The 14,150-nt window shown below is 33.6% G+C and overlaps 1 protein-coding gene across 1 annotated transcript in view; it reads right to left on the reverse strand.

The window, feature by feature from the left end:
• Ccdc171 (coiled-coil domain containing 171) overlaps positions 1 to 14,150 on the reverse strand; it is a 370,550-nt gene that overhangs the window by 81,427 nt on the left and 274,973 nt on the right. The window contains 1 exon segment of the mRNA XM_047523648.1: positions 13,958 to 14,089. Within this exon segment, the coding sequence (XP_047379604.1) occupies positions 13,958 to 14,089 (132 nt within the window).

Below are 14,150 nucleotides of genomic sequence, written 5' to 3' on the forward strand. Positions count from 1 at the left end.
CATGATTCTCAGAGTAAATCTGGTTGAAAACCATCAGCAAAATCCATGCCACTGAATGCTGTGCTGCCTTGAAATTTCCTCCATCAAATTAATAAGTTCATCACTTTTAAATTCAGCCTCATACAAAATCTCAGAACATGGACAAAACAGGTAAGTTCTTTGCCAGAATGTAATACAAATGACCTGGTCCAATTAACAAAAGTCCTCATTTCCTTCTCATACCTCATGAGCAGTCTTTATGGTTCACATTCTGACCTTCTGTGTTCCCACCAGAATGACCCCATTAAGCTTCACTTAACAAAATTCAAAGGATTCTCTAGGCTGCATTTCCGAACTTTTCCAAACTCCTCCTGTAAATCAGTTTCAAAAGCTTCTGAACTATATGGTCAAGTCAATCACAGCAACACTTCTTGGTACCAGGTTTCTGTGTTAGTTTTTTGGCATTATGACCAAAATACCTGACAAGAACAACTTAGAGGAAGAAAAGTTTATTTTGGCTCATAATTTCAAAGGTTTAGTCCATGACTGGCTAAGCCCACTGCTCTAAACCCACTGAGCTGAAGCAAAACATTGTAGGGAAAGGATGTGGCAGAGGAGCACTGCTCCATTCATGGTGGCCAGGAAGTAGAGGGGAGTGCCAGAGGGAAGACAAACTTCCCAGCGTATGCCCCAGTGATCCATCTCCTACACCCACACCCCACCTGTCAGTTAGCTCATTTAGTCATTCAAACTAGGATGGACTGATTAGGTTACAGTTCTCATAACTAATCATTTCATCTCTGAAAATTTCTGCATTAACATATGAGCTTTTGGGGGACGACTCATATCCAAATCATAACAGTATGAATTTATGATGCAGAGAAATTTGAAGGACATGACCATCTTCTGTTTTCTGTGCTCTAAAGGCAGTCTAAGTAATATTCATGCTGCATAGTAAACTGGTGACTTATCTATTAACAAATCCTTGCAATACTTCTAACTACTTGTTGACTAATTATGGGTTTTAACATCCAGGACTCACTGAGTATATATTAAAACAAAAATATAATAAGAAAAAATTTTTCATAGCCCTAAAATGTATTCCTATCACTGAGTACCTTCATCAGTTACAATGGTACCTCCTGTTCAATACTAACAAGAAGTCATTTAACCTCTTAATAACCAGTAATTTAAAAAGCTGGCCAGGTGTGGTGGTTCATGCCTGTAATTGTAGTGACTCAGGAGGCTGACACAGAAGAATTGCAAACTTGAGGCTAGCCTCAGCAACTCAGTGAGACCTGGTATCAAAATAAAAAATAAAAAAGGCTGGAGGAAGAAGCTCAATAGTAGAGACCTTGCCTAACACATGTGAGGTTCTGGGTTCAACCTCCAGTACCACCAACCAACAACAACAACTTGGTGATGACATTGACACACCTCAAATTTTCAGTGAATCCCTTTTCACTTTCTAAAGAATCACAATATACCTCCTCAACTTCTTCATATATACTGTCACAATAATTATCATCATAGTAGCTATCTGTTGAGGGCTTTACATAAGACCCTTTGTTAAAGATTTCATAAAGATTATTTTTTTCTATTTCATCCCAAGACATAATTTAATAACATAGAAGGTTAAATACATTAAGTCATAATTCCCTTCAATTTTATAAAAATTAAAAACAAGGTTTTTTTAGATTTTATGTTTTGTGAGGAAATCACACTGCAAGACAATCATTCTACCAAAGATCTGAGGTCCAAGAATTTTCTAAACCTTATTTGCAAATAGAACTCGTGCCTCTTCTAAATAAGTCACAGATATCACATAAGGCTTATTCAGTATGATTTGCCCCCACCCCCAAACAGAATTCAAGCATTTTCTCCACTTTGGTGCTCTTCTAAGCTCTCCTTTTAATTTAATGAAGATATACCAGGAAAAGTTTTGATTAAAATACATTATAACATGTACTAGAGAAAAAAATACTACCCCTCAACACTGAAGTAATACATACTCCACAGAGAAAAACTATCTGCTGGGTGTGAGCTAAAAAGCCATCACTTAGAAATTAAGACAGTAATATTAAATTTACATGGAGACAAGACCTGAAAAATTCCTGAGCAGACAAAGCCAGTTAGGCTTCATAAGTGACTTTAACTTTTAATATAAGCAAAACTTAAACTGAGATATTTCTTATAAATGCCTATTAAAAGAAAATGAAATAACCCCAGCTAATAAGAAGTCATTATTCTGATGTATATAACAAGGGACTTTGCAGCAAGGATAAACCAAATAAGGCAATTGTATACTGTAACTCATCAAATATTCTCTTTGCTTTACTTCTGTGGTCACTCTATAAAAAATTCTTTCCCTGTGTTCCCTGAACACAACCTCTGAATTACTTCTGGTTTGGAGCTGCCTGATTCACGAATCGCTGTTGGCCCAAATAAACTCTTTGTTTTATTGTGCCACAGTCTATGTTAAACAAATATTTCCTATTTTTCTTCAGTGAGCTACTGATTAGTCTTCCCCCCAAAAGCTATGTCTAATTTTAGCCAGTACCATGAGAATCATTCAAGGCTTTAAAACCAAAAAGCACTTTCTGAAATCTTCAAAATTACCCTACATCCATCCCACTGGTTATTTAATATACAGCAGTACACAATCTCAAAGTTTTTTGATATAAATTATATATAAGGTATACAACATAATTTGATACACATCTACACTGGTAACTATTACAATCAAACTAACAGCTATCATCTCACATAGACTTTTTGTACATTTGTTGAAAATACTTAAGATCTGTTAGCCAATTTCAAGTATACCATACCTAATGTTGTACGATGATCTCCAGAAATCACTCATCTTATAAAGCAAAGTGTGTACATTTTGACCAACATCTCCCATTTCCTTACTCCCTAACCCTTGGTAACCACCATTCTACTGTTTATATGATTTTGACTTTTTTAGATTCTACAGTATTTGTCTTTATGTGGCTAGTTTATTTCACTTAGCATAATGTCCTCTGGGTTCATCCATGTTGTTATATATTCATAATTTCCTTCTTTAAGGCAGCAAATAATATATATATATTTTTTTCCACTCCACATTCTTTTATGTCTATCATCATCTGTTGATATAAATTTAGGTTGACTTCATTATCCTGGTTATTGTGAATAATATTGCAATGAACATAGGAGTATAGATATCTCTTCAAGAAAGTGATTTCATTTCCTTAGTATATATACCTAGAAGCAGAACTGCTGGATCATATGAGAGTTTTATTTTCAATTTTTTGAGGAACTTTCATACTGCTTTCCAAAATGGCTATATCAATTTATTTTCCTACAAATAATATACAAGGGTTCCCCCTTCTCTACAATCCCAACATTTGTTAAGAGTTTTTGTTTTGCTGCTAAAATAGAATACCAGAGACTAATTTATAAAGAACAGAAGTCTATTTTTTACAGTTCTCAAGGCTGGGAAGTCAAGATAGATCAAGGAGTCAGCATCTGGTAAGAGTCTACTTGTTGTACCAACCATAACATGGCAAAAAACTTCACATGGGCAAGGGAAAGGGAAGGAGGGAGGGAGTGGGAGAGAGAAGGAGAGGGAGACGAAGGGGAAAGGGGGGGAAGGGAGGGAGAGGGAGAGGGGAAGGGAGAGAGAGAGAAGAGAGAGAGAGAGAGAGAGAGAGAGAGAGAGAGAGAGAGAGAGAGAGAGAGAGGAGAAAGATGCCCAAACTCATTCTTTTATAAGTGATAATGGACTCGTTCCCACAATAATGGTATTAATCCCCTTATGAAGGCAGAGCCCTGATGACCTAATCACCTCTTAATGATCCCACCACTTATCACATATCACTGTAGATTAAGTTTCCAACACATGGACTTTGGGGGACACATTCAAACCACATAGCATTATCTTTTTAATTTTATAATAGACATCCTGACAGTTGTGAGGTGATGCCTCACTGTAGTTTAGATTTTCATTTCCCTGGTGATTAATGATGTTGAGCACCTTTTCATATACCTCTTAGCCACTTGTATATGTTCTTTGGAAAAACATCCATTAAGGTCCTTTGTCCATTTCTTAATAGAGATATTTGGGGAGTTTTGCTACTGAATTTGTATATTTTGGATATTAGTATATTGCACATAGGATTTGCAAATATTTTATCATTTCAAAGATTGCCTTTTTATTGTTGACTGTTTCCTTTTCTGGGCAGTTTTTTAAATTTTATGTAGTTCCCCTTGTTTATTTTTGCTTTTGTTGCCTATGTTTTTGGTAGGTGTCCAAAAAAATCACTGCCTGGACCAATACCAAGGAGCTTGTCGTCTCTGATTTCTTCTAGAATTTTTAAGGTTTAAGGTCTTATTAACGTCTTTAATCCATTTTCAGTTGATTTTTGTAGATGAAATAAGATAAAGGTCTGATCTTATTCATTTGAATGTGAATATCCAAATAAAATACTTTTAAAACTATGATTCTGTCAACTCTAGGTTTAAATAAGTGAGGAGAGAAAGCTTTATCAAAATTCCAGAAGATTTAGGATCACTTTTAGTTCTCTTCTTCAGAAAGAACTACTCATATATACATATTTACTATGTATATGTAGTATACATATTAAAACAAAATGTCTGAGTAATAGTCTGTTTAATAAAACTTAAGGTATCTATGGAATTATTATTAAAAATTACTTTTGTACCTAGCTTTAGACTGAATGATTTACTGCAACTCCCTTAATCCTTAAGTTGCATATTCATTGCTGATTTTCCTTTAACTGCTGTCACTTAAATTGCCATGCAGAATAGGGCAAATCAGGGTCAGTTTATATAAGCGGCATCAATCTGAAGAACTTCATCAGCCTTTATTTCAAGGCATTATGCAAAGAAAACTGACATTAAGAGAGCCTTAACTGACAGCAAATGAAATCAATCAGCAAATCACTAAGCCATAATAAACTCACTCAATTTGTAGATAACCCTTCCTTTTCCAGGTCTTCACCTAGGCAGTCCATCAAAAACTCTTTTTTGTCCAAGTAGCTAAAATGAATAGCAATTCTGGTTGTAGTACTTGAAAGTTCAAGTGCTCACAGGCTTTAGTCTCTCAATAATAAGCATTAAAAGGTATTATCTAGTAAGGTTACACTTTACTTAAAAACAGGCTTCAAAATGAAAAAAAGACAAAGGGTTAAGTTTAGGATTTAGTTTTTGCCTCTTAATATTAATGAAAAAAATTATATTCATAAAATGCAGCAGCTCTTCTACTTAGGGTCACCTGGAACTGAAAGTTATAAAAAAAAATCTGTACTGCATTATGTTTTGTCATTTTTGTGTTTTCCAAATGCACTAAAGTGCATCTCAAACATTTTATACATAGGCAAATACTGTCACATTTCACTGAGTCGGATTTGAAGCACAATGCCCCCATTATAGGGCATAAATGAAGGTGACAAAATGGTTTAAAATAAGAAAACATTATATGCATTGCTTCATATAATAATTAAAAATAGAAGTATTTGGTGAACATTAGCTACCTACATTTTGGCAATGCCTTTACATTGAACTGGAAGAAAATACTGAAACTGTTGAATATTTGATTCTTTTGAAGGCATATGTTGAATGCATCATCAGTCAAAAGCCACCAAGAGTCAAAACACTAAAACATTCTTCAATGTACCTGGGTCACTATTCCTGAACCCAGACCTTTTGTAGTTCAGTTCAATGTGGCTCATGTTAATACAGCATTTTCTAATGTAAAAAACACCTTCATAAGCACATCATTTCACCTGATCTCACCACAATTCTGTGAGCCAAAGCAAGACAGCCTTCACTGTCACCATTTACAGATAAGGAAATGGCAGCTCAGTGCCGTAAAGTGACTTGCCAAGGTGGTTAAATTACAGAGCCAGGACTTCAATCCAGGCATTCTGACTCTACACATTTTCTCAAATACTACCTTACTGCCAGAAAATGTAATTATTTTTCCAAATACTATGCTGTTAAGAAAGTAATTCCTATTCTGATCCACATGATGTTTCCAGCAAACTCAGTGACATACAGAAAACTGTGCAGATTCATGGTTGCCAACTTCCCTATAATCTGATTTACTTGCTTGTCTTTTAGAAGGGCAAAAACTCAACTTGGATATTGAAAACTAAGCAATCTTACACCTGACAAAGGAATATTTATATGCCAATTATTTAAAGGGAAACGATTGTAAAAAAATATTTGTGTGCTATTTATTTTTCAAAGTTCTTTCATACATGTCACATAATCTTCCTAGTCACCCCCAAGATGCACCAGAGCAAGTATTATTCTATCCATTTTACAGAAAAGGAAACTGACATACTGAAAAAATAAAGGACTAAAAGCTCATAGAAAATAGTGATTCTAGGATAGAACTCCTTATAGCATTTTTGGCACCCTAAGGATAACAATTCATACTCATCCTTAACAAGAAAGGACAATGTTATATTCCTCAAGAAAAAGATCAACATTGTATAAAATAACATGAACTCATTCTACCTGTGTAATTTGTATCTAGAGGAAGGATTTCATCTGTGCTATAGACAATCTTATGACTTTCTAGCAAAGTTGCACAATCTTTTCAACCTTCTATAATACTGGTTGTGATTTAATTTTCCTAATTCTTTGTTATAATAAACAAAGGAAGAAATAATAAACAAAAAAAACAGAAGAACTTTATGAATCAATCACATTTCTGAAGAATTATTACCAGATTATACTTGGTATCAGTTCAGATCACTAATAAGAGATCACTCCCACAGGATGTAATTCAGTGTGTAAGTTAAGAAATTGGAAGTTATAAGATTCTTCAAATCTGTAGTGAAAGTTTTAAAAAGATGCAATTCCTTGCCCCCATAAGTCCTCTTTTCCTTTTCAAAAGGCAAAGAGAGATGAAAGCCCAGGGTGGGGTGGGGAGTAACACAGCACTGGTCTGAAATAAAAGCCATGATTCAAAATATAAAATGTTTCACCTGTTAAATTTTTTAAAATAACTTTATAGAACTAATAGCTTTAACAAATATGTTTTCAGCTATCGGCACCAATACTATGTTTTAACAATGAGGTTAAAGAAAAAATACCTTATTACAATAAATCTTTTAAAATAAAATGTGGAGACTGATGCTGGGGTTGTGGCTCAGTGGTAGAGTGCTTGCCTAGCATGTGTGAGTCACTGGGTTCCATCCTCAGCATCACATAAAAAATAAATAAATAAATAGATACAATAAACTCATTTTTTAAATGTGGGGACTAAGAAAAGAATGGTAGTATGTATCATCTGGTAAAAATCTGTATTTATTGACAAGAAAGATATCCATGATATGTTATTAGGTTTACATTGTTTAAGGCTTACAAAACTGTATGGCCCAATTACTCTTCAAATACAAATAAAAAGTGCACATGAGGTATATTTGTGGTTGAAAAATAACCAGAAGAATATATATTAAATGTTAACACTGGTTGTCTCTAATTGGCAAAATCTCAAATGAACTTACTCTCCACTCTTCTAAAGAGTATGATTTTTTTATTGTCAAGATCATGTATAATTTTTGAAAGTTGATAAGTTGATTAATATTAGCGAATTTCATGTTAAATTAAGGCAAATGCCATTATACACTTGAGTATATTATACTATCACTATATTACAATTTATATGTATAATACTAATGATAAGAGTAACAAAATTTTTTAATCAGGCATATTATATTCTTTTATTTATAAAGTAGTATTTGTTATATTTAACAATATTTTCATTCAAAATTCCTCATTTTCATGTTTAAAAAGATGATCAGCTCTCTGAAATTTCACTATATAGATGGGATGTAGAAGAAAAATAACTAGATGAAATAATCTTTTAAATAAAATTGCATAATGTCTCTTTAATTTCTAAGTATGCCAAAAATGTAGAAATTTCTTGCAGAACAATTAGAAGGTTGTTGCCTTAAGGACTGCAACAGAGAACACATGTTATATTTATTAACGATAATCTTGATATTTTCATTCTCTGACAGTTTAGGTACAGATATCATTTATTTCATCCCTTTGTACACAAAAAATTATAACAAAATTCCCTGCAAGATGCTCTTTATCTATATAGATACCAAAAAAAAAAAACACTCAAAGAAATTATACACCTGAAAAATAAGAAGAAAGTCTACCAAAAGTCATGAATACAACACACAGCTAAAAACCATTCTAAATAAGGACCATGTAATGACACTGTGGGTTAGGAGTGATTAAAGGATTACTGTATTTACAGGGAAGACTCTGTTGTTTAAATCTTTATAAATAAATGGTTTCACAATGAAGACTCTAATGAAGTGTTTATAAACATACCCTTACAAAATATACTACATTTCCAGAGGTATTGATATTATGCACTAAGCCTTAAACACTTCAATGAGATGGTCTGGGAGACTCTTTTTAAGTGATGTGGGTCTAGAAATAAAAAAAAAAAAAAAAAAAAGTATAGATATAGATATAGATATATATAACAAGTTTCTTGAGCATGGATGGCTTAGATAAAAGCAGCTTTTTAAGTCATCTTGCCAAGTGTCTGAAATCAAGAATTTCATTCACCCATATATACAGAGGGCCTCAGGGCCTCCTCTGCGAGGGATGGTTCTGAGCTCTGAGGATGATGCAGTGAACAAGGCCACATTCCTGATCGCAGGAAGCTTTCATACTAGTGAAGCAATCAAATACTAAGTATTTACACTGTATCTTTAGTAACAGATTATAAGCATTTCCAATGGAATAATCCATTCATCAACACACTAATATTATGAGTTAAGGAACTTTCATTATCTTTATTTTAGAAATGAAGAGCCCAAACAGAAAAGTTAAGTAACTTGCCCAGTTAATCCTCTTTTGGATTTCTGTTCTTTCCATTATTTCTATACAACTGAAACTGTAGTCTACAGAAAGACAATATCTTTATTCTTTTCTTCTCAGCCATCTTAAAAAAACAAACAAAGCCAGGCATGGTGGCACAAGCCTTTAATTCCAGCTACTCCAAAGGCTGAACCAGGAGAATAACAAGTTCAAGGCCAGTCTCGGCAACTTATCAAGACACTGTCTTGAAACGAAAAAATATAATAAAAAGGACTGGGTATCTCAGTGGTAAAGTGCCTCTAGGTTCAATTTCCAGTACCAAAATCAAACAAAAACCAGTAAACCATAGTTAGCAGAAGACAGAATGGCATGATTAAAAGCATGAATGGATGTGTTACCCTGCTCATTGGATCTGTGACTTTGGTGTTTTACTTCATCTTAATAAACTTTGGTTTCTTCCTTTGTAAAATGAATAAAAGCAGAGTACCGATCATTCACAAAATTATTTAAATGATTAATGAGATTATAATACAAGTTCTTAAAGTAACAAGCATAAAGCACTCAATAAAAGTTAGTTATCATTAGTTTTTTAAAATATTTTTTTAGTTGTAGATGGACACAATACCTTTATTTTTTTCATTTTTATGTACTGCTGCAGATGGAACCCAGTGCCTCACAGGTGCTACGCAAGCGTTCTACCACTGAGTTACAACCTCAGCTCTTGTTATTTTTATTTAATGATTATTTGCTTTTTATCAGTGATGGGGATGAAGATACATTTATTGATTGCCTGCCAATATTTGCCAATTATTACCAGCCTTCTAGAGCATAATTGTCATCAGTTAGATTTTTATTGCTGTGATCAAAATAGTGACAAGAACAACTTAGAGGAGAAAAAGTTTGTTTTGGCTCATGGTTTCAGAAGTTCAGTTCACGGCAGGCTGACTTTATTGCTTTGGGCCCAGGGTGAGGGAGAGCATCATGGTGAAAGAGCATGGTGGAGAAGAGATACTCCATTAGTCATGGTGAACAAGAAGCACATGGCGAAGGGAAGACGCCACAGGGAAGAGCAATCCTTCCAGGGCACACCCCCAGACACCCAACTCCTCTGCCCATGCCCGACCTGCATACAGTTACCACCCAGTTAGCCTATTCAAACAATAATGGACTGATATTATAGTTCTTGTAATCTAATCATTTCACCTGTAAATATTCCTGCATTAACACAGGAATTTTAGGGAGACACCTCATATTCAAACCACAATAATTATTGTGAAATACTTATTATTCCAATAAGTATTAAGAAAAAGGCAATTTAGAGTATATGGTAATGAAAACGAGACATTACCTTTATAAATATTTTTTATTAAAAAGTCTTGCTTTCTTAGCATACTGGCCTTTTCAGTTAAAGCTATGTGATCTAATCTGGGTATTTTCATTTTTATCAATATTGTAGTGAAAGTCTAACATACTATTATTTGGGACATGAAAACATTAATATAATAGTACTAAACCTGCCAGAGGAGCTTAGACATTGAAGACAGGCCTCACTGGAAAATCATATGACATTAAAAAGTAAATAGGAAGCTAAAAGAGATTATATTTAATAAAATTATTCAAAGCTTTTTGAAAAAAAAATAGGAAAGAGTAAAGGAACTAAATGGAAAAGTGTTGAGAAAAAGGTTCCTAAATAACCCTTCCTGGAAATATAAAACAGCCACACACATCCTTAAAAGTAACAAAAACAAGTTACTTTTGCTTCCTGGTCTTTACCAGGGGCCTCTGTGCTAGGCACAGGGCTCTACTTAGCATGCCTTGCTTCATTCCATCCTACCACAAGTCTGAGACACTGGAAGCAACACACTTTTTGTAACTGGGAAACTGAGGCAAAATGCTAGCAGATCTGAGAGACAAGTTGAACTGAATTTTCTCCTGTAGGAAAGCATTAGTTATGTGCTTTTCTAGGTTCAAAGAGAATAGGTAATCCATGTACCTTTTTCACCTCTCAATAGTGCTCACCAGTTTTCCTTCCATCCAAGATTATACCTTAATAAAGCTTGCCGCAGTAGAAAAAAGAAAACTCCAACTCCTACTCTTCTGAATGACAGCTGTGCAGGGTGGGAAATGGTTCCTACATTGCCACACCTACACAGTGATTCTCTTTTCATCATCAGAGGTCACACACACAGCACAGAGTCCATCAGCACAGAGTCAGAGTACAAAGCTAAACAAATACTGAATTTCTCTATCAGAATGTCAAAAAGACATCTGCAGTCTCATATTTCTTATAGCACTACTCACAAAAACCAAGATATGGAATCAACCTAGGTTTCCATCCATGAATGAATAAAGAAAACGTGGTATAGATACATAATGGAATATTATTCAGCAATAAAAATGAATAATACCTTGTCATCTACAGCAGCATAGATGAGCCTGGAGGACATTCTCTTAAGTGAAATAAATCAGGCACAGAAAGATAAATACCACATGTTCTCACTCATGTGTGTAAATTAAATGAGTTGGTCACACAGAAATAGAGAATAGAATAGTGATTGCCAGAAGGTGGGGGCAGGGGTGTGAACAGAAAGAGGCTGATTATCAGATACAAAAATACAGTTAGGTGGAATAAGTTCTACTGTTCTATAGCACAGTACAGTGATTCTAGTTAATTCTAATTAATTTATTGTATATTTCAAAATAGCTAGAATAAAGGATTTTCAATGTTCTCAACACAGAAAGGATGTTTGAGGTGTGCATGCGCGTTATGAATTACCCTGATTTGATCATGATGAAGTGCATACATGTATCAAAATATCTGTGTCTCATAAATATGTACAATATTTACATGATAAATAAATTTTTAAATACTGATTTCCTGAATAAGTAGCCACAGTTAGCATAAATACACACATTTTTATACTGTAAAAGGTAAAACATACACTTTCATAGTATTAGGTTATCAAATGGAAACATTTTTATCTGTAAATGTCTACAACACAACACAAAACTTGACCTACATCACATATAGATGTATAATTAATATTTTACAAATGGAAGAAAAACTATTACAGATTTCCAAGCTTTAATGCTTAGCATTTACCATAGGTGTCTAAATTCTTTAGTGTCAGATTTACTAGTTCAGCTTTGCAGTCAACTACTTTTATACTTAGATCCAGGCTCTGGGGTCTGCCATTTACTTGTGCTGATTTGAAGAGAGTTACCTGTTGTGGTTGTTGCTTATCCACTGTAAAATGTAGACAGAGACAACTATTTTATAGCCCAGTATAAAAATTAAATGACATTATGGTACCTGGTACATATTAAGTTTTTACTGAAATGGTAGCTATTATTACTATGACTGTCATCTAATTTTCTAACTACAATATATATTACAGCATGTTATTGAAAAACTTAACGAGCATTTAGGTAACAGAAGATTTTTGTTAGAACCTGGAAAAGATAGTAGTTTAAACTGCAGGTCTCTTACATTTCCTTCTTGCTATTCTTAGGCATCAGAACCATAAACAGTTCATGCTCTGCCCCACAAAATAGCATTCCTAGGAATCAGTTTCCTTTCAAATTATAAGATCTAGTTTGAGAGAAGTCTTCATTTGTGAATTATGACAAATACTACACCCCATGAAATTCTGAATCAAGATAGACAAGTAAAGAACTATTTTACAACCTCTGGAAAAATCTCAAATCACATTGTATTAATGGTCTCAATGAATTCTTCTTTTAATATTTTTATTTGTAGATAGACACAATACCTTTAATTTATTTATATGTGTTGCTAAGGATGGAACCCAGTGCCTCACACCTGCTAGGCAAGCGCTCTAACACTGACCTGCAACCCCAGCCTTCAATGAATTCTTATAAACACCAGTAATCAAATTTAAACACACATTTTAATTTTGTCCTAAATAACAGTATAGGATTCTAGTCTATAAAATAAAATAAAAATATTTTATGCTTAATTATATAATTTTATATATGTATATATATATTTAGATATATTGATAGGCATAATGAAAGAAACAATAGTATTTATTTCTTTGTAGAGCACTAGTTTGGGGACTAATAAGATAAAATTAGGGTATGGAGCATGTACAAAGTAAACATAGATCCACATGGACTCACATTAATTTTGTAAAAAAAAAATTAAAATTCCACAGGGCCATAAACTGAAGAATGAAAAAGATTATTTTAAAATTCAAAAAAGAGACTGAATTTTAAGAGATATTTCTCTTTAAAACACATTGGAAAATCTAGAGTGCTGATGAATGAGAACAACTCTGTTGGAATATCAGTTTTCTTGTAATTTACATAACTTCATCTAATGAAGGTTTTAGATATTAAAAGGAGGATAACACATACTGAATTTTGTCTTGTCTGATTAAAAGGGAGTTTAACCTTAAGGAAAGTTATTTTCACAAGAATACAGTAATGACATAAAACAGGATATCTAAACATTTGAAAACGAATGTTTCTGAAAATAAATTTCTTTATTTAGTCAATTTTAAAGTTATTTGAGGTTTTACAATTTGGTGTTTTGAGTTTCTAAATAAAATGACCTGGTTTGCACATATTATAATACTTAATAAAACTAAATGGTAAAGGCTAAAGTTTTCTTCAATACAATATACAGTTAGGTTCTAGTTTTGCTGAAATTAAATTACCACATTAAAATGTTGAACATGTTTTGGATTTAACATTGAAAAAATTCAGGTATTTCTCTTAGTAATTTTAATCTAAGTGATTTAAAACAGCAAGAGCAACAAATAAAGACTAGCTAAAAGAGATAACTGTCTCGTGTCTTATTGTCCTCCACTGATAGTAAAGTATGTTCTTTTAACACCATACTTTGCTGCAAAATACACATTTTTTCCTTTGTAAAAATACTTTTCTGGATTATTTTAATAGGCTAGTTCTAGGCTTTAAAATAATCTATGTGTGAACTATACTGCTACATGATAGAAGAAAATGCAGAAAAATTCATTTGCATCTCCTTTAAATTATTCACAATACTTCGAGGCTTTCATTCTCTCCAGTTAGTGCAATCTCTTTTGCTATATGTCTCAGTAGCAAACAATGTTATTTAGACTCTAACCTGGCATGCTACAACCTCTGGCCCGCCCTTGAGCCCCTCCATTGCAAAGGTCTCCAGGTGCAGTTTGGGTAGCTGCAGGGTGAAGTCATTCCTACTTGCTGCAGTCCGTGACAGCGAGATCTGATCTCTGACCTAAAGGGAAAAAAACAGCATCAATGGTAATTCCCCTTCAGACACATTAACTGGGATGAAC

The sequence above is a fragment of the Sciurus carolinensis genome, chromosome 14 (genome assembly GCF_902686445.1).
Source record: "Sciurus carolinensis chromosome 14, mSciCar1.2, whole genome shotgun sequence".
Classification (NCBI taxonomy): domain Eukaryota; kingdom Metazoa; phylum Chordata; class Mammalia; order Rodentia; family Sciuridae; genus Sciurus; species Sciurus carolinensis.